This window comes from Stegodyphus dumicola, chromosome 5 (assembly GCF_044657685.1).
Source record: "Stegodyphus dumicola isolate Sdum_Otavi_A_Nest chromosome 5, ASM4465768v1".
NCBI lineage: Eukaryota > Metazoa > Arthropoda > Arachnida > Araneae > Eresidae > Stegodyphus > Stegodyphus dumicola.
In genome coordinates, this window is record NC_140772.1 from 102,560,800 (window position 1) to 102,588,080 (window position 27,281).

A 27,281-nucleotide genomic window follows, 5' to 3' on the forward strand; every position below is an offset into this window, starting at 1 on the left:
TGATCCTATATATGAATTTTTCCACTTTGTTCAACTGCCAGCATCCCTATATCATTTAACGCAAGAAGACATGCGGGGGTATTTCGCCACACCATGCACAAAACAATTCATCTGCAATCTTCCCCAGTAATCCAAGATGGTTAGATCTATATATAACTGCTTTCATAGTTATGTTCTACATGTCTCAAGTGGATATAGCAAATTCTAAATGCTTATTATGGTTTACAGAACTGTTTGGGTCATGCTGACACCCACATGTGCTTTTGTGTTTTTATTTTTCAGTGTAAGCCATTTCATGTTCAAGTCTCATTATTCAGTCTTTTCTTCATTTAATGTATGATCAAGAAATGAAAAGACTTCCAAAATTATTAGAGGAGGTTTTGTCAGACGACGATTTTATAGGAGAAAAATTAGAAGATTCAGATAATGAAGATATATTTAGTGATTACCAGTCTAACAGAAGAAGACTTCCCTTGCTAACTGACTGTATTGGAAAAGATAAAACTATGAAGTGGCAGAAAGAACCCTTTTGAGATCAAAGATGCATGACATCTCGAATATCATAAAAAAAATTCCTGGAAATACACATATATCCAAAGATATGGCTTCACCCATCAATGCTTGGAACCTAATATTTCATGACAAAGTGATTGCAAAGTGCTCTAATATTTATGTAAAAATTACTTCAGGATATTTGAAAAGAGAGAAAAGCGAAACTTACACGGGGGGAGAGTTTCTAGCTTTTTGAGGACTCTTATACATAGCTAGATTGCACAGATCTTCTCGTGTCAAAGTTAGAGATTTATGGGCTTGGATATTTTTTGCAAAACTCTTGTGTTTTCTTTTCATTCCTCATGTCTTACGATTCGATGATATCAGAACATGGGATGAAAAATGAAAGAATGTTAAAAGAGATTTGTTTGAAAATTCCGTGAAGAATTGTCAGAAATTGCATCATGCAGGTGAATTTGTGTCTTTAAACAAAAAGCTTTCGAGGACAATGCTCCTTTCGGCCATATATGTTTAAGAAACCTGAAAGATATGGTATATAGATATTTACTGCGGTGGATTCTAGAACCTTCTATACTTTTAACATGAGAATTTACATATGTCAGAAACCAGATGAGCCATAGAAGAAAACCAGAAGTTCTTGTGAAATAGCAAAGCACATGCTAGCTCTATTATACAAATCTGGAACAAATATTACCACAGACAATTGGTATCTGTTACAAATTGTATTGTATATCAGTTACAAATTGGCCTATTTCTTACAGAAAAATAAAATTTATATCCCTGGAACAATATGTGAGGACAAGACGACAATCCCAACTGAATTTGTGTTGAATAAGAATAGAGAACAGCATACAACTTTCTTCGGGTTTCAAAAGGATATAATTCTACTTTCTTTCTTGGCAAAAAAGAACAAATGTATATCATTTAACCAAGGAAAATAAATTTTTATATAATGCTCATGAGGGGTTGCACTAATACAGTCAAAAGTCTTCAATCCGGACTCGTCGAGACTTCAGCAATTTTGGATTATCGGTTTTTACGGATTATAGATCATCAGTTTAAATCTGGTAAGATGGCATGCAGAAATTATAAAAATTAAAATATGAAAGCATAATTTATGAAATAAAGAGCAAGTATGATCTAAAGGGTATCAAAATTAAAAAAAAAAAAAAGATTAATATTTATTTGTTTACTTCATTAATTATTCCTTTCAACACGAACATGCATAAAGCATACATTACGCATAGTCGAAATTAGAAAATTGCAACCAGAAAACTATTTGATGTGTATTCATGATATTTATTATGACAGGAATTTGATTTAAATCGTATCAAAAATGGAGTATATCGAGATGAAATACTGCATTTACTAAGGAATTATAGGCCGAATAAAATAAAAACATCTGCTCTGAATATAAGGATAGTGCTGACAGATCAACTTCCAATTCATTGTGCTCCGCTACGTCCCCCCCCCCATTCTGGAGAGCAGCGTGAAGTTGATAAACAGATTTCAATATGGTTAGAGAAACAAAGGATACGCATTTATCCATTTTTTGCAGCAATTCCACTTTTTGTTTGATGGATATCGAAACATGCTTTCACTTTGTAGATCCTTTTGCAGCTCCAGAATCAGAAATTCTTTTCGACATAATCGAAAGTTCAAGCTTACTTTTATAAATTACTCTAGCAGTCTGAAAAAAATAATAAGCTGGATCCAATTAGAAGATTAAGGAACAACGCAATCTGCTACATTAACTGAAATAGATAATTAGATAATTTTACCTTAGCTTATAACGTCCGTTATACATTAAACCCGCATGTGTAAACGCATTACGCGCATGCTTTTACGCATGCACAGAAAGTTTGTAGCTTTGAGGTCCAGATTATAGATTATTCCGGATTATGGACGTCCGGATTAAAAACTTTTGACTGTGCATAATACTCCAGTCAATAACCTTTTGTCAACTACGCATATCAATGAAAGCACAAGAGATTTGAAAAAATCTGAATTACATTTTATAACATGACAAAAGGTATTCTATGGCCAGAATATCAAATCAATGGCCTATGGTAATGTTTTTTTCGCTTTTAAATATTGTCGATATAAATTCAAGGATCTTGCTTTTGTCTACTAAAACTCCAACACAGAAGTTCAATAAAAGAAAGCATTTCTTGAAGGATTTGACTTTTGCACTTTTAAATTCTCATTTGAAATCACAGCAGAAACAGAAGGAACATAGCAAAGATTCTCTTGATGAATCACAAACAAAGAAAAGAGAATTATGTTATCGGATATGTTGCATGTGTTCAAGGGAAAAAGACAGAAAATCAAAAACTATATGTGTGAAATGCTTGGGCGAAAAATGTCAAGAACACTATAAAATAAAAGCTTCATATATAAACTCCAAAATATCTAATGCTTCTTGAGGCTAACTGATTTGAAAATTAATTATATAATGCATTTTTCATATAATAATTGCATAATTTGGATTATAATTGCATTGGAAAGAAAAATAAAAATCAATGATTCTGATCATCTTAAAAAAAAAAAAAAAAAAAAAAAAAAAGGGATACATTTGATTATTAATTTTTAAGTCAGCATTAATCTTTGAGCTATTTTATATAACAAATGTTATAATTATCACACAATGCATTCATCTACTATATTGTAATAATATGTTTAGTTTCTACATCATTTATTTATTTGTGGTGTCCCTTATAATAATATACTCTAAATACAGCAAATCAAAACTTTTATTTCAAACAGGAATATGCAAAATAGAGAATATTATAATAAAATCCCATTTTAAATTTGTAATACTTCCCTCAAGTCTCCTATTTAACTAGATTACTCTCATTACTCCTGCATTTCTGCTAAGTTGCAAGCATCTGGACATAATTATTTCCCCTCATAATTACTGCCATCTTCATGTATTATAGGCCATACAAATTTGAAACTGGAAAAACTTGAAACTTCAGGTTATAATTATTACTATTTTCCCTTATTAATGTGGTATTGATTTTCATTATGTTAGGGTAATTTCACCTTGTTTATGACTAAGTGATTCTATTATGCTTTATTTCTGATAACTCTGAAAATTTTACTATAAATGCTTACCAGATTCTAAGCCTGCTACAATGGCAGAAAGGATCATTACACTATTTTAGACATAGAAAAATTCACCTGCACTGCTTTCATTAAAAAATGGCTTATGTATGTATACATAAAATATGGCTTACACATTGTAAAGAAGCAATAATTTATTAATACATATTATCTAATTTATTTGAAAAATATCTTACTTCTTGACATCATCCCAGTTATTCCCAGATTTAGCACGGAATATTCGGCTGAATTCTTTTACTGCTTCGTTTAGTGTACTATAAGGGGTCTTCTGATACTGCCCAGTATCTCCAACTCGACCCCAGCATGTAAACAGAATATAGAGATCTTTACCTTTATGTTTAATAAGCTAGAAAACACACAAAAGTAGAGAATATATCCTTTTACTATCAGGGATAAGATTCAAAACATATTTCAAAGATGATAAACAATGATAATACATGGAATCAGTAAAGCTACAAACACATGCAAATATATGCAATCAATAACTAAGAAGAAAATACAGCTAAATTTTAAACTCAAAGATAAATAATTTATTTGGAAAGGAAATGTTATCATTTAAAATGTGTTAAAATACAGAATTTGGTGACACTAATAAATGAACACTTAAAAAATGGAATTTTCCTAAATAGTACCCTGTTGCTTAGTCGGCTATACACTACCTTGTAACTAATTTAAATTAGTCTTCCCGTAAATGTTAGCGTATGAAAATAAGTTTACATCCAAAACATTGTAGGCAAGGCAATATAAAATCCTCCTAGTTATAAAAGTATATTTCAATGATTTAAAAATTATTTAATAATTTTAAAAACTTGAAGGGTATCATTTAAGATAAAGCTGAGTTTCATATTAAACCAAAAATTCTAGAAAAGTAGGAAAGCAAAATAAATCTTTTAAAGATTTATGACATTTCAACTGAAGGGTAGAGTAGACTTTAAGGTACCCCTTGTATTATGGCGAAGTTGTTGTTTGATTTATCGCCAAGTTGCTATTTCATTTATGGTAGCCTCAGTAGTTGAATGTTATGGAAAACCTAATGTGACGTAATCGGGTGCATGATTCTGGGAAATTTTGAATCATGGGATGTTTCGTAAGCGTTTTTGTGGTGTGTGTTGGTTTGATTCTTTAGACGGTAGAATGGCCGAATGTAGTAAGATTAATTTGAAGTTTCTGTACGATTTGGAGCGAAAGGGGAAAAGAGCTTTATTTAACTGGTGTGTAAATGAAGGTTTACTTAGTAGCCATTATAAGTGTCCTGTATGTAGGAAGGATATGCGTCTAGTCAAACATAAAAACCGTTTAGATGGATTTGAATGGGTTTGTAGGAAGAAAGGTTCAGATGGTCCCTATGTGAAGATTTCAATCAGAAAGAGTACCTGGTTTGAAAAAAGTCATTTGAGTATGATTGATATTTTGATTTTTACGTGGCTCTGGGTGTACGAAGCGAACTCGAAAATCATGATAAGTTAATATTTACTTTTGGTAGTGCTTAAATGTATAACATGTTTTTCCTTATGTTATTGAGATTATGTATTTTTTGTTTGCCTATATTGTAGAATTTAATGCTTCTTTGACTTTTTAAGTGAAAATATATCGATGTGTACATGGACAAAGTAAAGGGAGTGCGCAATGCAAGTTTGTGCAATTCGAGGATTTTTTTTAAAATGAAAATAGGTCGACATGTACATGGATAAAGTCAAAGGACTGCACAATGCTATTTTTGTGCAATTTGGGGATTTTTTTTAAGTGAAAATAAATCGATGTGTACATGGATACCGAGTTTGTGCAATTGTTTGCCTTGTTATTTTGGATTTGTGTAACGCCGATTTTTGGTGCAAAAAATCGCCGCTTCGCAAGCCAAAATAACGAGTCAAAGAATTACACAAAATCAGTATCCATGTACCACCAAAAATCTCCAAGGGGTACCCTAAACTATACTTTTACCCAACTGAATTTCATAACAACTGTTACTATCACTTATATTTTTTTAATTATATCATCATAGAATTGAGTAAAACAATATTTAATTGCAAATCTATTGTCATTTGCCAAAGAATTCTGAGGAGAGGATAAAAACTAAAAGGAATTTGACTTGTTTTATAAAAAGCTGATTTAGTTCTCGGTCCTCCTGAAGCTTAAATTATTATTTGAATCAGAATGATATATGGAAAATAATGAGGCAAATCATTTAAAATTTCATTAATCGTTCTTGTTGTCTGAAACTAAATGTCCTAAATTCCTATTCTCTAAAACAATGTTCAGCGACTTTGCTCAGCAAGACCTTTATGGCTATATTTTAAAATTTCAAGTTCAATATTTTAAAAATCAGTAAAATGAATTACATTCTTTGGTAACCACTATTCAAACTCAATGTAAAAAAGTGGCACACAGGCAAAAAGTAAATTTTAGCTACAATCAGAGATTTAGAATTTTCATTAAAGAAATACACTACAAACGTATAACGCTGAATTTAAAATCTCATTCTCTCTCTCTCTCACAACAAAAAAAGGTACGAGTACTGAAATAAAATAATGTACATAAGATCATTAATTTTTATTAAAACTAAATTTAGAAGGGAAAACACATACCTGCATTTTATAGAAATTATATATTCCATAAGCACCATAATTCAAATCTACTACAGTCATAACTACATCATATGGAATATTCTTTTCTGCATCCATTACCAATTCACTAAAAGTACAAAATACAGTCATTAACTACATGCAAGCAAGAAAAAGGACAGTAATTTTTATCAATCAGCATGTAAAAATCTATACAGTAAGAACTAAAAGAAAACAGATTATTTTTGAAGGAAAACACACTAAACTTGGATGAAACAGGGTTGCCACTCAAACAAGAAATGGAAATTCCCTGATTTTTTTCAGATGTGTTTCAAAAAAATTACAGGCTATCTGCATAGTGTGTGTCGGCTGGGCTGAGGGTAAATGAACTATGGTACCACTTGAAAACACAAAAATATGCCAAATACATATGACTTTACACATATATAATCCCCAAATAGGAGTTGTTTTCTCCACTTGGGATTTAAAATGTGTGCAGATATTTTGCAGCTAAAGGAAGAAAATAATCTACTTAATGATATTTTAAAATAAATTCACGTATTTATTATTTATTTAGCAGCATACATAAGTAAAAAATATGTCCACTAAATTTGGTAATGGTATGTCATATTACTGCTGGAATTAATTTCACAAGTATGCCAGACAAAAATGCGTAAAATTTGAAAGTATTTCTAACTAATAATAAATAAATTTAGAAGGAAGAAGACACATTAAATGATAAGAATAACATTAAAATAAAGTTAATTACTGCAGGATTAAAAACTGAGTTACAAAAATCGACAGTATTTTGGTGAATATAGATGAAAAGGTTTAAAAAAGATTTTGTTTGATACGAGAACGGGGGAATTTACTTTCGTTCACCATACACTGCACATGCGAGTCTCTGGATTTTCAAAGTTACTGGAAACCAAAGATGCTAGAAACTTGCTTTGCCTTTTAAAAAGACAATCTGATCGGCACTGCGAAAATTAGCTCCATGCCAGCTGTCTAAATATCACTCACATGGTACATGATTCCCAAGAAAGTGGTTGCTTCTATAAAGACATTTTTTATGTTGATAAATAAATATAATTGATTTTTATACACTACACAACTGCAAACTTTGAAATATTAAAAACTGGGGATTTCCTAGAGGTTTTCATGTTATCGGCCAGCAACATTTCTAAAGAATCCAAATTGACTTAAATTCACTTTATAATGCATGATTCAGGTTATTCAACAAGTACAAAATACATTGATATTTAATTAGATACTTTACATTTTTATTTCCTTTGGCTAATTTCCATTTTCGTAATTTTCTTACACTATTAAAGTGAGAAAATCCTGAGTAGGCAAAGTTTGAAATTATCATAGTACTTACAAAAATACTGAAAATACGAGGGTTGGAACTTTAATAGTGGCAACACAGCTGAAAAAACGCTACGCAACAAAACCAAAGAATATCGCGTATACCGCACGTGAACTACATACCTACCTTACCTCTCAGCAAAAAGACTCGTCCTGCCTATGTTACACACATGCGGACTGACACGAAGAACGGATCCTTGTATTAGCTCGCGGTCTAAAGTAAGTGTTGTCAGGATGTTTTCAAAACAAGAACAACGATGTTGAATAAAAATTGAATGTGCCAGAGGTCGTACAGCACGACAGTATCATCAAGGGCTTCAAGAGGCTTGTGGGGAATCTGCATTGCTTTACAGAACTGTAGCAAGATGGGTGAAAGTATTCAATGATGGATGCCAAAACGTGGCAGACATGCTGAGGCCAGGTCGTCCGAGTGTCAGCGATGCAGACATGCAAGCTGTTGCCGCACTAATGGACAGTGATCACCTCCAAACGATTCGTCAGGTGGCCGGACAAACAGGATTAGCGCATATGACTGTGCTGCACATTCTGAAGGAATGCCTGTCCATGAGAAAAATTGCTTCACGATGGGTTCCACATCAATTGACGGAAATGCAGAAATGGCTACGATACGATGCTGCCCGAACCCAACTGGAGCGCTATGAGCGCGAAGGAGATGCTTTTTTATGCAGTATCATTATGCTGGATGAGACCTGGGCCCGATCGTACCAGCCAGAACTGAAACACCAATCAAATGAATGGCGTCATCACGGGTCACCATGACGTTCGAAATTTCGTCAGAACCCCAGCAATGTGAAAGTTATGGTGATTCTCATGTAAGACTGTGATGGTGTCATCCTAACACATACCGTTTCCCCACAGCAGACCGTCACTGCGCAGTATTACTGCTCATTTTTGGAGCACAATCTCCGACCAGCTTTGAGATAAAAACGGCGACACTTTCTGCAGAATGCTCCTCTCATTTTGCATGACAATGCTCGGCCGCATGCAGCGCAAGCTGTTACTGATTTGTTCAAGTGATGGGGCTGGGAAGTGCTTTACCATCCACCATACTCCTCAGATCTAAGCCCTTGTGACTATGACTTAATTCCTAAGATGAAGGAGCCACTTCGTGGCACTCGCTTCCAAACTGTTCCTGAGATTCTTGCGGCAGTAGACCGGTCCATTCAAACTATCAACAAAATAGGCGCTGCTACAGGTATTCTGCAACTTTCACATCGTTGGAAATGGGTTGTACACAATGCTGACGACTATATTGTAGGACTGTAAAACATGGTGACATGAATCACTTTTGTATTCCTTGTAAATAAATAGTTGCCACTATTAAAAGTTCCTACCCTCGTAAAATCAATAATTATTATACATACTATTGTGTAAATAAACTTATTAATGTACCATATGCTAATGTAAAATAAAATTAAATACAAATATTTACTGATTAAACATCATTTGCACCTTCATAGTATAAAGTTTTGTAACTGTCTATAGTAGATTAAGACAATTAAGATCCAATAAAATCTAATTAGAAAAAATATGCAGAAGATCACTAGAAATGGAAATATGAAATTTCCACAACTTAAGCTCCAAAATTCAATAAATTTCATTTGATTTAAAAACTGGGAGATATGAGATGTGACGGAAAAAATGGGAGTTACCGGGTTAAACTGGGAGAGTTGGCAGTTATGACACTATATACAGAAGTAACTGATATACTATTTTTAACTTGTAAGGAAGGAGGACTGACAAATTTAGACATACTTAGTTCTACTACTGTCACAAAATCTTCAACCTAAAGCAAATTTACAGCATAATTTAACAATAAATACCAACCCAGTAGTTTCAAAACCTGACAGTGGATCAGGCTGCAGGTAACTTTTATCATCTGTTTCCATGCTTTCACTTTGTATCTTCTCTAAATACGTTTTGCTGTCATCTTCATAATTAGAAACTGGATGGTCCCATTGTATATCATCAGCTGCTACATGTGGTAAGCTAAGCTCAATTTTTATCTATAGAAAAAAGTTATACATTAATTTATTGTTTCCATTAATAGCAGTCATGATTTTACAGAAAAGAATTATCTGGAAGATAAACTGATTCATTTATTAAAATATTGATAGAGGAAAAGTAAACTGACACAAAATATATTGAATGGAGTTTGGAATAAGTGCTCCATATAATACCTTACAAAAATTACAGATGAAGAAGGCAAAAGCTTAAATTTCTATATACCAGGTGGCCATAATTAAACTGACAGTGCTCACAGTGTTCTGTAGCGCAATCTATTTGCGAGAATGACGCCACATTTTGTAGGAAGATTAAACAAGACGGGGGACAAAGGATTCCGCGAAAAAACAAATTACGAGGCGTATTCGGATACTAAGTACCGTTTTTTTGGGGGGGGGGGAAGTAAAACAATTTTTTCGAATCAAATTTTATTTTTATATGAAAATACATATCTTAAACTATTTTTCAACATAGTTTCCGCCAATAATCAAACACTTGTCATAGCGGGTGGCCAGTTTTTGTATACCATCGTCAAAGAAACTTCCTGCCAGTTTCGATAACCACGACTCCACAGCATTTTTCGTGTCATCGTCAGATCCAAAGCGCTTGCCACCAAGCTCACGCTTCATGTGCAGGAATAAATGATAGTCGGACGGTACCAAGTCCGGGCTGTACGATGGGGGATCGAACTGCTCCCAATGAAACTGTTGAATTAACGATTGAGTGACACCAGCAGTATGGGGCCGAGCATTGTCATGGAGCAACACAATTCCTTTACTGAGCATTCCTCTTCGTTTGTTTTGAATGGCACGCCTTAGTTTTGTTAAAGTCTCACAATATGGTGCCACATTAATGGTTTCACCTCTGGGAAGAAATTCAGTAAGCAAAACGCCTTCCTTTCCTATCCCAGAAGACAGTGCACATGATTTTTTGTGATGACATTGTCACTTTGAACTTTTGTTTTTTTTCGGAGAATGAGTGTGTCTCCACTCCATCGATTGTTGTTTCGATTCTGGTGTGAAATGATACACCCAAGTTTCATCACCTGTCACAATTTTGTTTAAAAAGTTTTCTCCCTCATCACTGTACCGCGTGAGAAATGTCAGGGCACTACCAAATCGCTTTGTTTTGTGAACATCAGTGAGCATTTTTGGAACCCATCAGGAACACAGTTTGCGATAATTCAAGCGGTCAGACACAATTTCCAACAAACCAGTACGTGAAATTTGTGGAAATGCCTCTGAAAGAGTTGTCATTGTGAAGCGTCTGTTCTTATGAATTGCTTCATCAACTTTCCTTACCAAATCATCGGTGACAACAGAAGGCCGACCACTCCGAGCCTCGGCGTGGACATTTGTTCGACCTGCATTAAACATTTTTACCCACTTTCTCACCATTCCATCACTTATCGAGTATTCACCGTAAACTTCTGTCACTTGATGATAAATTTTGGCTGGTTTAACATTCCTCGCATTCAAAAATTTAATCACGGCATGAATCTCACAGTCAGCGGGAGAACTAATTGTCTTAAACATTTTGAATGTGCACAGCAAACTGAAAACACAACATAGAGCAGCCAAAATGGCGACAAATGAAAGTCAGTGAACAAGAAAGACTAGTGCGCATGTGCGGGACGCCTACCACAGCGCTAGAATGAAACGGTACTTAGTTTCCGAACACGCTACGTAGTTCCAAAAGTCACGCTGTGTAATAGAAAATAGAGTGTTAAGAAATGCAAATTAATACAGAATAAAATTACCTTTTATTATGCATATTTTCTGATTTAGTTCAAGTGCAATATGGCAACACTTTTAAAAAAGCGTAAACTCTACATAAACACCGATAAAAGCTCATGATCGGCAATATGACGTACGCTGAGCAAAAGAAGAAGTTCTTTATTCAAACTTCAGATGAAGAAGGCAATTCGCACAGTGCCAGCTGCTTGGGTTTTAAAAGGCAATGTGTTATGTTTTGAATCAATCGGATTGAAAGTTTATGTGCAATGTCTCCATCTTTAGTCGAGCGTGCGTTACTGGTCAAATTCTTTTACCTCAACAAGTGCAACGCGTCAGCCGCTCTTTGTGCTCTTAGAACGCACAAAAAAATGCGTAAAGGTAACGGTCTTGTGTCAGTTAATGGGCTAAAAGCAATGGTTGCAACATTTGAGAAAACAGGTTCTCTGAAGGTTCAGTCAGGCAGAGGACGAAAACCTGTACCACGGGATACAATCGAAGTAGTAGCCATGGCGATTGTCGACAGAGGACCAGATAATATTGCTGCTACCTCTAGCGCTCGAGGAGTAGCTCGGAATATGGATATGCCTTACAGTACGACATGGAAAATTTTACGAAAGATTATCAACTTCTATCCGTACAAGATCAGCCGGGTACAGGAGTTACTGTCCCCCACCATGATAAGCAATTGACTTTTGCTCTCACCTTTCTTGCCAGAATGGAGGTGGATGATGCCTAGCCATGGAAAATCTTATGGGGAGACGAAGCCCACTTTTACCTAAATGGAACTGTGAATACCCAGAACTGCCGAATTTGGGATGACAAATCACCACATGCAGTCACAGCAATTCCCTTACATTCACCAAAGGTAACTAACTGTTTGGTGTGGGTTCACAGCGGAATTTATCGTAGATCCATTCTTCTATGAGAACATTACCCCGACATGCCCGAAAACCTGTTTTGTTACCGGAGAGAAATATGACCACATGTTGAACAGCTTTGTCATTCCGGCACTTCAGCAAAGACAATGCCTGGGGGAAATCATTTTCATGCAAAATGGAGCCTGTCCACACGTTGCTGTATGGGTGCAACAGATGCTACGACAGAAATTCACAACAGAATGACTCATTAGCCGCTACTTTGCAACTGCATGGCCACCTCGGTCGCCTGATCTTACCCCATGTACGTGAGATTCCTGCAGACATGTTACTTTCTGCTGTTGTGCATACTGTGCACAGAATGCAATATGTGGTCCACAACAACGGTAGCCACATTGAACCCCATTTGAATGCAAAATAAAAGGTAATTTCCGTATTGATTTGCACTCTATTTTCTATTACACAGTGCCAAATATTCCCCTAGCGGTGACTTTTAGAACTAATTTGTTTTTTCATGGTATCCTTCGTCCTCCGTCTTGTTTAATCTTCCTACAAAATGTGGCGTCATTCTCGCAAATAGATTGCGCTACAGAACACTGTAAGCACTGTCAGTTTAATTATGACCACCCGGTATATTCAAATTCAAGAATGGATACCACAAAGACTGAAGTACTAATGTAATGTTTTATAGCTTGCAGACTAAGAAGACATAAAAAATATCACACTAACATCCTCATACAAAAATGCCAGAACTATAAAAAATCAAATAATTAATGCAATAACTGTTTTATATTATCTTCACACATCCATATGCCCATCCCCCCAAAAAAACTTACACTGTAAGTTTTTTTTAATTGAGCCTTTCTATATAATTCTACTTCAATGACCCTCCACTAGAATATAAATTAGTTAAAAATATAAAATATGTTAAAAATATAAATATAATATGTTAAAAATATAAATATAATATAAAATATAAACTATGATAAATTTTGATATAAAGTTTAATATCAAAATTTATCAGTTTCATTTTACATTTTAATTTGAACTTCAGATGTTTATATTAGATGTAAATTTGCTTGCTGTGATTTGTTAGGGTAAGCCAAGGTTTAAAATTAGGTTCTGTTCATACTGTGAATTCCTTTCAATTTACTCTGTGCTCAAAAGACATTCTACCAAGCTATAGAATGCTTTGTTTAATTCCAGTTTGTATAACCATCAAACTGAGGGGTTAAAGTATCTTTATTTTGGATTTCATGTTTGTTGTAATACTTAGTTTAAAAGTCTAATGGGATGAAAAATCTTACCATAATTTTTTATGGCTACTTTGGTGAACTGGTATTGCAGATTTAATTTAACAATGACTACGTTTTCCCTTTCCATAATTTTTCTAAAAACTTAGTTATACAGTGGATAAAAATTATTATACCAAGACGTTATATAGCATTCAAAGGTTACATTTCTCTCTAAGTTTAGCTTTTATTTTAACAAAGTAGTCTATGACAGAAGATTAATTTCATTGCTGTTTCAGAACCTGAAGAATTTCTGAATTTATAGTGAGCAAATAAAAAGCTGTAAAATAGACTACCAAGCCTTGAAGTATTTGTAAGCAATGTCATGGTTCTAAAAATGTAACAAACAGGAGAAAGAAATTCCCTCACTTTACCAGGTTTCCCAGGTGTCTTTTAAGAAAATTCTAGACTAACCATGTAGTGAGCATTGGCTGTGTTGAGAGTAAATTAATTATGGTACCAACTGAAAACACAAAAATCTGCTTAACTAACTGGAGTTGTTCTCCCAGTAAATTTCAAACTAAGTTTCTGTCAAACTAGGAAAACTTGCTATTCCATATTTACATACTAAATCAACATTCTCTGCAGCAATCAATTGTATCACAAAATTAGTTAAGTCCAAATAAAGTATTTTTTTAATTATACGAAAAGAGTATATAAATACCAAAAATGATTGTTAGTGCATTTGAAATACTTGGGAGTTATGGACACTGAAATACATTTATAATAAAATGTTAGCGTAAATATAATTACAGTAGAACTTCGAGATATGAGCACCTCTACATACAAGAAATTCCAGATACAAGGAAATTATGAGTGAAAAATTCATCTCTAAATACAAACATTGACTCGAGAAATGAGCAAAGAGCCAGGTTGTTGGTATGCGTGGTGCCATTTCCCAATTCAGCTCTACTCAGGGAGTCCCCTCCTCAGATCACTCCGTGTTCTTTGATCTATGTGTTTGTGCACTTGTGAGTTAACGCGAAAATAATTATTTCACAATGCCTCCCAAGAAGATTGTTGCCTCAGATAGTGCTGCAAAGAAAAGGAAGCCATGGTCGTTGAAATTAAGAAAGAAATCATAGATAAGCATAAGCGTAGTGTAAGAGTGACAGAATTGGCGAAGACTTACGGCCATTTGACACCGATGATCTGCACTCTTCTGAAGAAGAAGGAAGAAATTAAGAAACTTATGTGGCAAAAGGATTTACAGTTACTGCCAAGCACCAACTAAAATTCCGAGATGTTGAGAAGCTGTTGTTGGTGTGGACTAATGAGAAGCAGTTAAAATGCGATTCGGTATCGAAAGCTATCATAAATCGGAATATCATACCATATCCGAAGCTCTTATTTACCAGTTTCATTTGTTAGCAAAATCAATTTTTATGTTGATATTTTTGGGGTTGCGAAACGGATTAACTGGATTTCCTTTCTCACCTCCTCTAACAATATAATTTCATTTTCACTAACAGCTCCCATGAACCTTCCCCCTTTCTGACCTCTCTCTAGGTATCTCCTCCTAGAAAACTAAACTTAAGCCTTCCCCCTTTCTGACCTCTCCCTAGGTCTCTCCTTCTAGAAAACTAAACTTAATGACTCTCAGTCAAGAGCTAGCACCCTTCTCTATCATCTCATTAGTTGACGTCACCCACACATCACACCCCTATCCAGGCAGAAACAGGATGAAAGCCTATTAAAAATATAACAAAATATTATGGCCGTTAAAAATTCTGCATCATCTTTAAAAATTTTAGTGTTCTCAATTTTACCTTACTAACTGAACTACTGTTAAACCAACGATTGGTGTATCTTCACCAAGAAGCACTACTAAATCTTTTTTAGTATTCTTAAGCATTTCATTTTTGTTTCAGATATATATATATATATATATATATATATATATATCTACACATCTTCAGTAAATTTATACTCTCTTTTAATTTCTCTTTGAAGTGGCAAGAAGACTGAGAAACACTACACACTGGATCACTAAAACTACATAACTAATAACTGAAATACATACATTGATTAATACAATGTAATTTTGTTTTCACAATGGCTCCCATTAGCCTTTCCTCTTTCTTACCTCTCTCTATGTCTCCCTCCTAAAAAACTAAATTTATGGCACCTCTCAGTTGAGAGTTAGTGCCCTCTGTCATCTCGTTAGTTGACGTAACCTATACATCACAAAAGCAGTATTTACAAAAGAAATTAAATACTTATAATTTATTCTACTTCAGTATTCGAGAAAATCAGAAATGAATTTCATCGATTTTTCAATGCTATACGTAAACTTTTAAATGCTGTATTTTTATCACCATCAATTATAATAATATTATGTGATAAATGACAGCTTTAAAATGCATTAGAAATAAATACTTAAATTCAAGTTATTAAAAAATGACAATGGGAAACAGTTATATCTATCCTATTAAATAATTCTGAAAGGTCAAAAAAGCATATTTTTAAGAGGTCAAGAGATTTTTTATGAAAAACTTTTAATACAAGCATATTTCACTTTTTACTTTTGGTTTAGACTTTTACCCTTGCCTGCATGAATGATGAAACACGAATTGAATGATTGGAGAGTTAGGTTTGGAGGCAACTTCCCCTTGATAAGTCTGTCTCCTGCCTGCTCAACAGTCATTCACTTATGCATTTTTAAAAAAATTGTTTGGATTAATTTTAATTTGCTAAATTAGTGAATTTATTTTCATGGATTAGTTTTGCACTTGATTTGCTTATGTTTCTGAATTTAAATGATATTGTAGATTAGTTCGAGAATTAAATCTTTTAGATGTTTACACATTTTTTAAATTTTTTTGGCTTTAAATTTGCTTTTTTACTTTTATATGTGTTTGTTAAAATTTAAATTAATTTTTTTTAAACATATATATATATATAGCAAATGTAATTTTTAATTAGAACTAAAAACACCCCCCACACCTAAAAAAGACATTTAGAATATTTTACATTGATTTTAAAACAATAATTACACAATAAAAGCTACAAAACTTGCTTTTATGCAATAAAACACACACACACACACACACACACAAAAAAAAAAAAAAAAAAAACTTATGCATCTTTTAATTTGAAAATTATCCAGATATTTTTGCTAATTTATATCAATTTCCTCTCTTTAGAATCCAAGTTTATTTACTTCAATAATAAAAAAAAAAAGTTCCCAATTGTCTCTGCTTCATCTCCTAATCTTTTAATATTTTAACAGGTTGCTAGTACTCTTTGAAGAACAATTTTCATTCCTTTTATGTAATCAATAATTTTCTCGATAAGTATTCTCTTCATTTTAGAATTTTTACATTTAGTTAAAAATTTGTGTTATTCTAAAAAACTGCATGTATTTAAAATGCACTCAAGAAACTGCCCTTTTTTACATAATATATATACTGAAAATAACTACGAAATGATGTATGGTTGAAAGCTGTCACCAGGGCAGGTATGGCAGAAATTTTAGAATTTAGGGATGGTATAACTTTAAGAACTTAGGACAGACACAAGGCAGCAGAATTTAGGACTGACACAGATTGCACCAACAGGCAAAATGAAGTGATATAGTCTGTATAGTGTACATATAAGATAAATCTTTTAAACCAGTGTTTCTTAAACTTTTTTTCATTGATGACCCCTTTTTATCATCAAGATTTTTTCGTGATTTCACACATTAAGTACAGAATAAAGATAAAAATATAAATATTTTCCCATAAAATAATTCATTTCTTTGGTAATCAACAAGTATATGAAATAAAGTAGCTTTAGGATTTCTTTCAAGTATTAATTAAATTAAATAACATTGTTTTAACCAGGTGGATATGCTTTTTTTTTTTTTTTTTAAATAAAATCTTTGTGAATTGTTTGATACTTTGAGTCAAGAGCTCTATAAATTCCTCTTTGGCTTTAGATGGCAGGTGATAAATCTCACAAATATAAAGCAAAATTCAGCGTTAAGTACTTGTAAAACTAAGTTTCTAGGGTTTCTAAGTAATTGTAAGAAATCTGTAACTAAATTTTTATAATTTTTTCCCCCAACTATAAGAATGAAAACACTGGCTTGCTCTTTAGAAGTTCACCATAGAATCATGATTTCTTCTAGAACAAAATGCCTTTCTCTTCCATTTTCATAAAGCACACTATGAGTTAATCTTTGATGAACAAATTCAAAGTAACATATTTCATCACTTCCAATAAAGAGGAAGTGCAAATGGTAAATTCTAAATATGAGGCAAGTATGAAAAGTCATTAGCTTTGCCACATAACATTAGATACATAATCAGTGGGAGTATTCTGCACTTTAGGCTTGTCTTTTGACAGTATGGAATGCCTAGGAAATGTGTGAAATATTAATCGTTTCGTAATTTGGCATACAAGTTTTAGCATTCTATACAATATCTGCTTTCATATACTGCTGAAAACGTACAGATTTGTAGCATCTAACACATATTAAACACCTGATAAATAAACAGCTGTTTAATGATACATATTAAACAGTAGATAATTTAGTTCTTAGTTTGCCAAGAATCGTAGATCAATCCACAAGTTAAATAAATAAGCACTAATAGTACTAAACAAAATATTGCTTTTAGTTATTCTAAGTTTCAATTTCCAGTAATAGACATACTAAGTTAAAAACAATTAGCTACAAGTATTTGCTTACCTATTTTATACCAACATTTTTCATTTGATGCTAGTACCATAAATGAAATGTTTTTACTACGTTTACGCAAATCAAATATATATATATAAAAAAAAAAAATAATGCAATACATAATTCAACATTTAATAGCACTTTATTAAATGCTGCAATTACTTGCAGCTGCAGCATTTAATAAAAAGTATTAACAGCTTTTTTTGGGGGGAAGGGGCAGTTAATTTTAATACTTTGTTATTTTGATTTTTGATAAAAATATAAATACCTCCTTCCAAATTAGTAAAATTAGGATAATTTACTGACATAATACCTATATTTTTCTTATGTATATGAAAACGTGCACTCTTTAATTAACTGGACAAATTAAAAGACCAAACAATAAAATAATTAAGTGAAAGAATAAATGTATGTTTAGAAAGAATGGCATCTCAATTCTTATTAAAGCTAGTTTGCTTATTTTGTCATTTATATATCAAAATCCTGAAATCATTTTTATTTACTGAGAAGGCAATGTACAAAAAAAATTTGCTTCAAGATGGAATAACATTCAATTTCTTTACAAATTAGTTAAATCTGCTAACTAAACATTAAAGATGTTTCAAACAGTATATGATGATACATCTTTATCGTGAATACAAGTGTAAGAGTGGTACAACTGCTTTAAATGTCGGCACGGCAAGAGTTGAAGATGAGCCAAAGCTGTACAACTCAGCAACTTGCCAATATGCTTTGGACCACGGTTTCTTAAAATGTTTTCAGTCGCGACCCCTTTTTATCACTTCTCGAACCCCATAATATTTACAAAAATTTCGTGGGACCACAGAAGTATTGTGCAAATCCAGCACATGCTTGAGTGAAACTTAGTTTTTTTACTTGTACTGTAATATACTATTGCAGTTTTAGGTCAATAACTTTAATTTTTAATTTTACAACACAGAATAATGTGAAAATTTTAAATAACTAACAGACGAAATGACAGCATCACGTTCAAAGCAAGCAAAATGAACATTTATATTATAAAGAGAATGCGTCGAAACATTTTCGTTTTTTTCTTTGTCTGTATTGTCTTTATCTTTTTTTCAGATACACTGCATAAAAATATTTGGTAATTGTAAAATTATAATAATAAGTTTAAGAAATATCAAAACTAAAATTTTTGGTGACCCCCTTGGGGGTCGCAACACACAGTTTAAGAAACCCTGCTTTGGACAAACAAACAAAAAGGTGCAGGTTAAGTGCATCATCTCGGGAGATTAGACTTGGTGTCTACGATACAATCAAAATAATAATAATAATAAAAAGAAAAATAAATAAAAAAAAAAAAAAAAAAAAGAAGAGGGGGGACGAAGTGGACAGTGAAAAGGACCATTTTCTCAAACACATACACACAAAGGGGGAGGGGCATACAAATGTCAAAATAAAAGCCTAGTGATTCTGATTGCATTTTTGTGAGAATTTGTTCCTGAAAATCAATTAGTATTTCTATAAGGAGGTACTTTTTGACTCTAGCAATGATTTTTTTTATGTGATAATGTCTGCAAGGCAATATATTGGCTAAGCATTCAACAGCAGTGACCAATCCTCCCTCCCCTATATTCTGCCAATTTATTGCCAACTGATTTTTTCCTTTTTCTGAGGCTTAGACAAATCTGTGCCAAATACAAGTTGTTGCTTTGCTAATTCTAAGTTTCACTTTGCCGTGTTTTTGTTTTGTTTGTCTATAAACTGTGTTTTGGTTATCCGAAGAAATGTTAAAAATATTATTTTGAAGATGAGAATTTATTTTAAGGTGAATAATTTTTTCTGATTTCAGGGTTGCCACTCAAACTTGAGAATGAAATTCCCCGACTTTTCCAGGTGTGTCTCAAGAAAATTCCAAGCCATCCACATTGCATGTGTTGGCTGTGCTGAGGGTAAATTAATTATGGTACCACTTGAAAACAAAAAATTGCCAATTACACATGAAATTACATATATATATATATAATTGAAAAAGAAAATGTAGCTAACTGGTAATTAGACGTAAGACCTATTTGGTCTCTGAACCTTTTGTGCATAATGCTGCAAAAAGATATGAAATAATAGTAGTAGGTAGAAACATATATATATATATATAATCCCTAAAGCATTACTTTTATAACTAGTGGGTTGAAAGATAAGGTAATGGCTGTTTATGTTGTGTTTAAAATTACGCGGTACAAGTAAAATGTATTGGCATAATGTTTTGCGTTATTTGAAAGAGAATCTCCCCCCCGAGCTAATTTTTGTTATTTTTCAAATCATTAAAATTGAGTGTCAAGTCGACAAACATAAGTATTTCCGACACGTTCTTCTTTCTGCGTTTAATCGAGGTGCCCATGCTGCAGATGCTGTCCGAGAGATTTGTGAAGTGTATGGAGAAAATATAATGCCTAAACAAACTACAAATTGGTTTGCCACATTCAAAAATGGAAATTTTGATTTCGAAGAGGCTGCTCCTTTGGTACGACCAAATGAGTTTGATGAAGAGTGTTTGAATCAACTTCTGCATGAAGCCACGTGTCAAACCACTCGAGAATGGGTTGTAGCCAAATGACTATAGTTTGACATCTTGGGACTATGGGGAAAATCCAAAAACTCGGATATTATTGACTAATTCCTTGTTTTCTTAAAATAAAAATTTTTAAATTAATAAAACAGCCATTACTTATGTTTCAACCCAATATAATAGGAGTTGTTTTTTCCACTGAGGATTGAAAATGTCTTTTCTACAGACATTTTGCAGCTAAAGGAAGAAAGAAACCTATTTAATGATATTTTAAAATAAATTCACGTATTTTATATTTATTTAGCAGCACATACTAAGTAAAAGACATATGCACTAAATTTTGTGAAGGTATGTCATTTTACTGCTAGAATTAGTTTCACGAGCATGCTAGAGAAAATTGCCTGAAATTTGAAAATATTATTAACTAATAAATAAATTTAGAAGTAAGAAGACACATTAAATGACATGAATAGCATTACAATTAAGTTAATTACTTAAGGATTAAAAACTGAATTACAAAAATCGACCATATTTTGACAAATATAGATATATTAAATGGTTAGTCTAGATGACTGGTTTTTTTTTTTATTTTAATACAAAATGGCAAGTAAGGCATTTAAGAAAGAAGAAAAGGTTTAAAAGATTTTGTTTTATACAAGATTCGGGGCGAGGGGGGGTAATTTACTTTCATTCAACATGCACTGCACATACGCATGCTCTGTCTGGGCTCTTAAGGTTACTGGAAACCAAAGATGTTAAAAATTTGCTTTGCTTTTCTAAAATTGGCTCTACGCCAGCTGTTCAAATGAGGCTCATGATACAATATATGATTTGCCAAGAAAGTGATCGCTACCAATGTTGGTGTTAAAATCACGTTTTTGAGGATGGCAGTATGAAATTCCCTCACTTTCCCAGATTTTGACTAAAATATTTAAATTCCCTGACTTTTCCTGGTTTTCCAGGTAGCGTGGCAAGCCTGTGATTTATAAGAAATTATTCAGTTACTTTATGGTAGCACCTTTTACATTAACCAAAACATTTACAAAATACGACGAATAGAAGTCTTGTACCTTTTGGTCCTCAGGAGTGTTCAACAATTTCTGTAAAGCAGTAGCTATCACTTCACGTTTTAAGTTAATTGCCATCTGCAAAGGAGTTTCACCAACAGCATTTACACTGTCTAAAGGTGCACCTACTTCAGCTAAAAGGCTCAGTAATGCAGTATTCGAATAGCAATAATCAGGAAGAGGAGCAACAATGTAATGAATCACAGTCCAGGCATCACAATCTTGGGCAGCAAGATTTGCAGAGCTGGTTTTTTGAAAAGATCCAGGTTCCACATCTGAAATGATACATAAATTTGCAAGAGAGAAATACAGGAAGATTAAAGCATTTTAGATTGTTCCCCTAAAATGAATACATACCTGCATATGGATTCCTATCTTTTGCTGGATCATAATTATAATTAAGCAACAATTTTACCATTCTTATATCATTCTGAAAGAAAACAAGAGATACAAATTATTGTTGCACAAATAATTACTTCATTTTTATCTTAACAATAACAATATTACTTTCATTTATTAAAAATTCATGAATGTTGGAAAATTCGGAACAGCAGACTAGTAGTAATACTGTAAGAAAGGGCAGAACTCTAAAATTATATTTAAAAAATTAATTTTGAAGATTAAGGCATTACTGAGGATTCAATAAAATGGTGCAAAAATGCACTTTTCCTATTTCTCTTTATATACTGCATTTAAATATGATGGTTCTTCAAATACTCAGCTACGAAAAACTTAACATTCAACGTTCTTATTTTTACAATTAATTTTCTCTTTATATTAAGAATATAACTCAGACAATACAGAATTAGGTGAAGATATGCTGGCAGTGATAAAAACTGAAGTTAATGCAACTATTTTGTTAATCTTCAAAACATTAAGAAACAATCAAAGAAATTAATGGAAGAAAAAGATTTTGAGAATCATTAATTATTAAACAATAATATGATTTAAATTTTAAAATAAATTTAGCATTTACTTTATGTTTTTATGACATGCAACTATTAATATTTGCTCTTTATGCCGTGAAAGGTATCATGAAGGAATCAAGCACTTAGTTTAATCATGCAACAGAGCAGCACTCCAATTTTTGGTGGATACTTTTAACAAAATGCTTAGTTTATATATAACATGCATGTTTTCAAATTTTTTAGTACATCTGATTTGAATAATTATGTTTCTTGTCTTTATTTCTTAACTGTGTCTAAACTGTAGCACTGAATGTTTTTTCAATGCATGCACGTGTCTTTAAGCTAAGAGAATAATGTTTAATGAGTATCAAAATGATTATATGACATGGAATCAAAAAAAGTAGCAGATTGCTTGATTTTAGGAAATCAAGTGTATAACATCATAATTTATTTTGCATCATAAAAGCTGAATACACTAATAAATATTCTATGAAAGGTAAAATACTATACCAGTCTAGCTGCATGCATCAAAGGTGTTCTTAATTGACCATCAGGGAAATTTACATCAGCACCTTTATTCAAAAGGAATTTCACAACTGAATAATTTGCCTGGTAAATAGCCATAACAAGAGGGGTAAACTTTGGAGCATTAGGATCTTCCATATGCAATGTGTCTAGGACTTTACAACGAACACCGGGATAAGGATTCATTATAATTGGATATCGAGTAAGTATATTTGGATTTGCACCAGCTTTCATTAAACTGCAACACCAATTCCTAAATTTAAAAATAAAAATAAATAATTAGGAATTTTGTTTAAAATAAAATAATATACTTATGCTAGACATTTAAATATTTTACAGTATAGAGAGAACATTTCAATATTCAAAATGCATTGTCTTCAGCAAGCTTTCATTTACTTACTTTAGCTTAAAATTATTTTTTAAAGTTTTTATTCTCCTGTTTAAGTGCTGCACTCAAATGCTTCATGTTGTAATCAAAAACAAAACAAAACAAAACAAAAAAAGTTCCTAGCACAGCAATGTGGTAGATAGCATGAAAAATCATTATAATGAACGAAGAAAACTAAGGCAAATGATGTAATATCATCAGTAACTATTTTTTAATAATAAAATTATGCAGTCAAATACTTTCAGAATAAAATGGTAACATTCAATGGAAAAGTTATAAAATGGCTTGAAATGTGAAAATTTATTGCTGAAATAAAACATTATGATTATCATTGCAAACGGTAACAGAAGTTTACCCAAACAAAGAAAAGGACAGCAGAAATGTCTTGGTGTTAACAATTTCAATTTAAAAGCAAGATAAATTCTATTGCCATTAGAACTGAATAGTAAGCAATGCCATGAGCACATAATGACAACTAGAGATTTATATGCAATATGTATATTTGTAATATTTTTGCTAGTTTTAAATTTTAGTTTATTAAAGAATTTAAAATGCTATCAAAGTCAATTTTTATTAGTGGAAGTGTGCTAATAATTTCATAATAGAAGACAGAAGTATAAAAAAAACAAGATAAAGCACAGCTATGTCAACAAATGAACTGGCAAACAAATTTTTATCAGCTTGTCCGGAAAATAATGCAGATTTTTGCAATTGTTTTCTTTCCTGTACATTTTTAGCAACAAAAATATTTTGCATTATACTGGTTTATATATCACTTTGAAGCTCTATTTTTGCTCTATATTTCTATAATAATCATTTTGTTTCAAAATTATTAACTAGGTATTTTTGTTTAGATGTCAAAAATGGGATTTTCTGCAAATTTATTTTTATGAGTACAAGCTAGGCCACAGTGTAGCACAAATTTAACAAACACGCACACAAACAAAAAAAAAAAAAAAAAAAAAAGTCGCCGCTTTGAAGTATCGTCTGCTCTTCTTCTCCACAACATGATCCTTTTCTTGATCGAATTGTTACATGGGATGAAAAGTGGATTCTCTCTAACAACTCTTGACATTCGGCTCAATGGTTGGACCGCAGTCAGACACCACAACATTTTCCAGTGAAATTTTCACCAAAAGAAAATTATGGTGACTGTTTGGAGGTCTGCGGCCAGTCTCATCAACCACAGCTTCCTAAATCTGAGCAAAACGATCACAGCAGATGCGCACTGTCAGCAAATCAACGAAATGCACCAAAAATGGCAATGCATGTGCTCGGCATTGTCAATAGAAAGCGGCCAGTTCCATGACAATGCTCAGCCGCATGTCGTGAACCTACAGAAATTGAATAAATTGTGATACGAGACTCTCCCTCTTCCCCCATATTCGCCTGACCTTTCGCCAACCCATTACCACTTTTTAAAATCTCTGGATAACATCTCTGCAACAAATACTTCAGAAACCAAGAGTAGGTCAAAAACGCCTTTGACAACTTTATCGCATAAAGAACTCCAGAATTTTATTCTACCAACATAAATAAACTTATATCTCGTTGGGTTGATTCGGCTGATGCTTATTTTGATTAATAATTTTTTTTATTTGAGTTATGATACTTTAAAGATATAAATTAAAAACATGCATTATTTTCCGAACAACCTAATATTTGAAATTTGGAATATCAGATATGTCTGATAATTTGTGGAATTTATCTTAATATTTTTTTACACTCTCTTTATTTTTAATTTACAGTTATATGAAAAAGCAGGAACAGTCATAAATCTCTTTGGAAAGCTTTCTTTAGATTCTTTGAACCATGTTTTAAGGTAGGGGTCTTAAACTTTACACGCCCAAGGGCCACATCAATAAATTCACAAAGATTCGCTGGCCACGTGTCTGTAAAAAAAAAAAAAAAAAAAAAAAAAAAAAAATAGTGTAGTCAGAAAATTTATATAAAAACAGGGAGGTTTCTTTTGCAGGACTACAACTGATTCTAACCGAAGAGATAATGTTGCAGATTTGTATATGGATACATTGGTTCTGAAAAGTCAATCCAACAGTCGGAAATCGAATTAAAATGTTTTGCAATTTTTCTTAAATATGAAAAAAAGTTTAGTGATGAGTGTGCAGAACGATATTACAAAATGCATTTAAAATAAATAAAATAAAATAAAAAAAAAACCTCTATTACTGGTGGAAAATGGTAGTTACTTTGGTTTCAATGTGAAATTTGAAATTGTTTTTGCTTGATTAAAGCTTCAATATCTGGTTTAATCTGTGCTATTGCAATTCGTAAAAGTTTCCTCCAAATGTCTGTCTGTCAGCTGTGTTCTTATTTTTGATTTTAGGATTTTCATTTTAATAAAATGCTGTTCACATATGTAGGCACTGCCAAAGATAGAAGACATGAAGACTGCATGTTTACGAATTCCTCGATACTTGTCTTCCATCACGTATTTCGAATAAAAATTAATGAATGTAGGATTTTCAAGAAACTTGCATTTTACTGCAAAGTCGCATAGTAAATCTATAAATTCTAATTGAAGTTCAGACGGAACACATATTACATAAGATAAAGTGAAATTTTTTTAAAAAATCGTCATTTTCAGAAAATTTTATCCCAAATAATAACAGGCATGTCAACAAAATGTTCTAAATATCAAGAATAAGAGAAAACAAAGTTATTTTTTACGACAAAAAGCTGATTAGGCAATTTTTCTTAAAATAAAAATTTCTTACAAATTTTTCAATTTTTTTTCAAATTCATATGTGGGGCCACTAAAATACCTTCAGTGAGCCATCCGTGGCTCTCGGGCCACGGGTTGAGGACCCCTATTTTAAGGTTTTTTTCTCCTCTTTGGTGGAAATAATGGATGTCTTTTTGTTTCAGTCATTTAAATACATCCCAGATTCATTTGAAGGACAGTATTTTCCTATTTTTATCAGGATAACTGTTTTCCATAAAGAAATTTACAGCGCGTTCAGCGTTCGGTGATATGTCGCAGAAAAAGACGATGCACATTATCAGAGCCTGACTAAGGCAGGGGCATGTGGCACAGTTGCCCTGGAACCCCACATCAGAGAGAGGCCCTGAATAGAAAGTTTATTATTATAAAAATTTAAATGCCTCCATAAAATTTGGTTCTTCATTACTGCAGTAGTGAAGCAGAGAGGGCCGCAGTCACAATTAGGCTAAGTGGGGCCCTGTACATTATGTGTTTTCGCCTTTTAAGATTCAAATCAGTATTAATCACTTTTTTACAGTTGAAGCAACATTAAAGTGCTTACCTTCGCAACATTCCGTTTTCCTTGGACCTGTGTTCGGTTCCATGACAATGCGCAGCTGCATGTCGTGCAACTGACCCTACAGAAATTGAATGAATTGGGATATGAGACTCTCCCTCTTCCCCCATATTCGTCTGACCTCTCGCCGACTAATTACCACTTTTTCAAACATCTGGATAACATTCCGTAGAAGAAATGCTTCAGAAACCAAGATGAGATCAAAAACGCCTGTGAAAACTTTATCACGTCCAGAACTCCAGGATTTTATTCTACCAGCATAAATAAACTTATATCTCGTTGGCAAAAATGTATTGATTCGGCTAGTGCTTATTTTGAATAATAAAATTGTTTTCGAGTCGTTATGATACTTTAAAGATATAGGTTAAAAACTGGCATTACTTTCCGGTCAACCTAATATTA

At 32.7% G+C, this 27,281-nt stretch overlaps 1 protein-coding gene across 3 annotated transcripts in view; it reads right to left on the minus strand.

The window, feature by feature from the left end:
• Positions 1 to 27,281, minus strand: part of LOC118190076 (poly [ADP-ribose] polymerase tankyrase-like) — a 346,106-nt gene that overhangs the window by 61,446 nt on the left and 257,379 nt on the right. For all 3 annotated transcript variants that reach the window (XM_085816925.1, XM_085816923.1, XM_085816924.1), the window contains 6 exons: positions 23,178 to 23,445; positions 22,117 to 22,189; positions 21,763 to 22,034; positions 9,417 to 9,595; positions 6,225 to 6,330; positions 3,816 to 3,985 (listed from right to left, as the gene is read on the minus strand). In XM_085816925.1, coding sequence (XP_085673051.1) covers positions 3,816 to 3,985; positions 6,225 to 6,330; positions 9,417 to 9,595; positions 21,763 to 22,034; positions 22,117 to 22,189; positions 23,178 to 23,445 — 1,068 coding nt within the window. The remainder of the gene's footprint in view (positions 1 to 3,815; positions 3,986 to 6,224; positions 6,331 to 9,416; positions 9,596 to 21,762; positions 22,035 to 22,116; positions 22,190 to 23,177; positions 23,446 to 27,281) is intronic.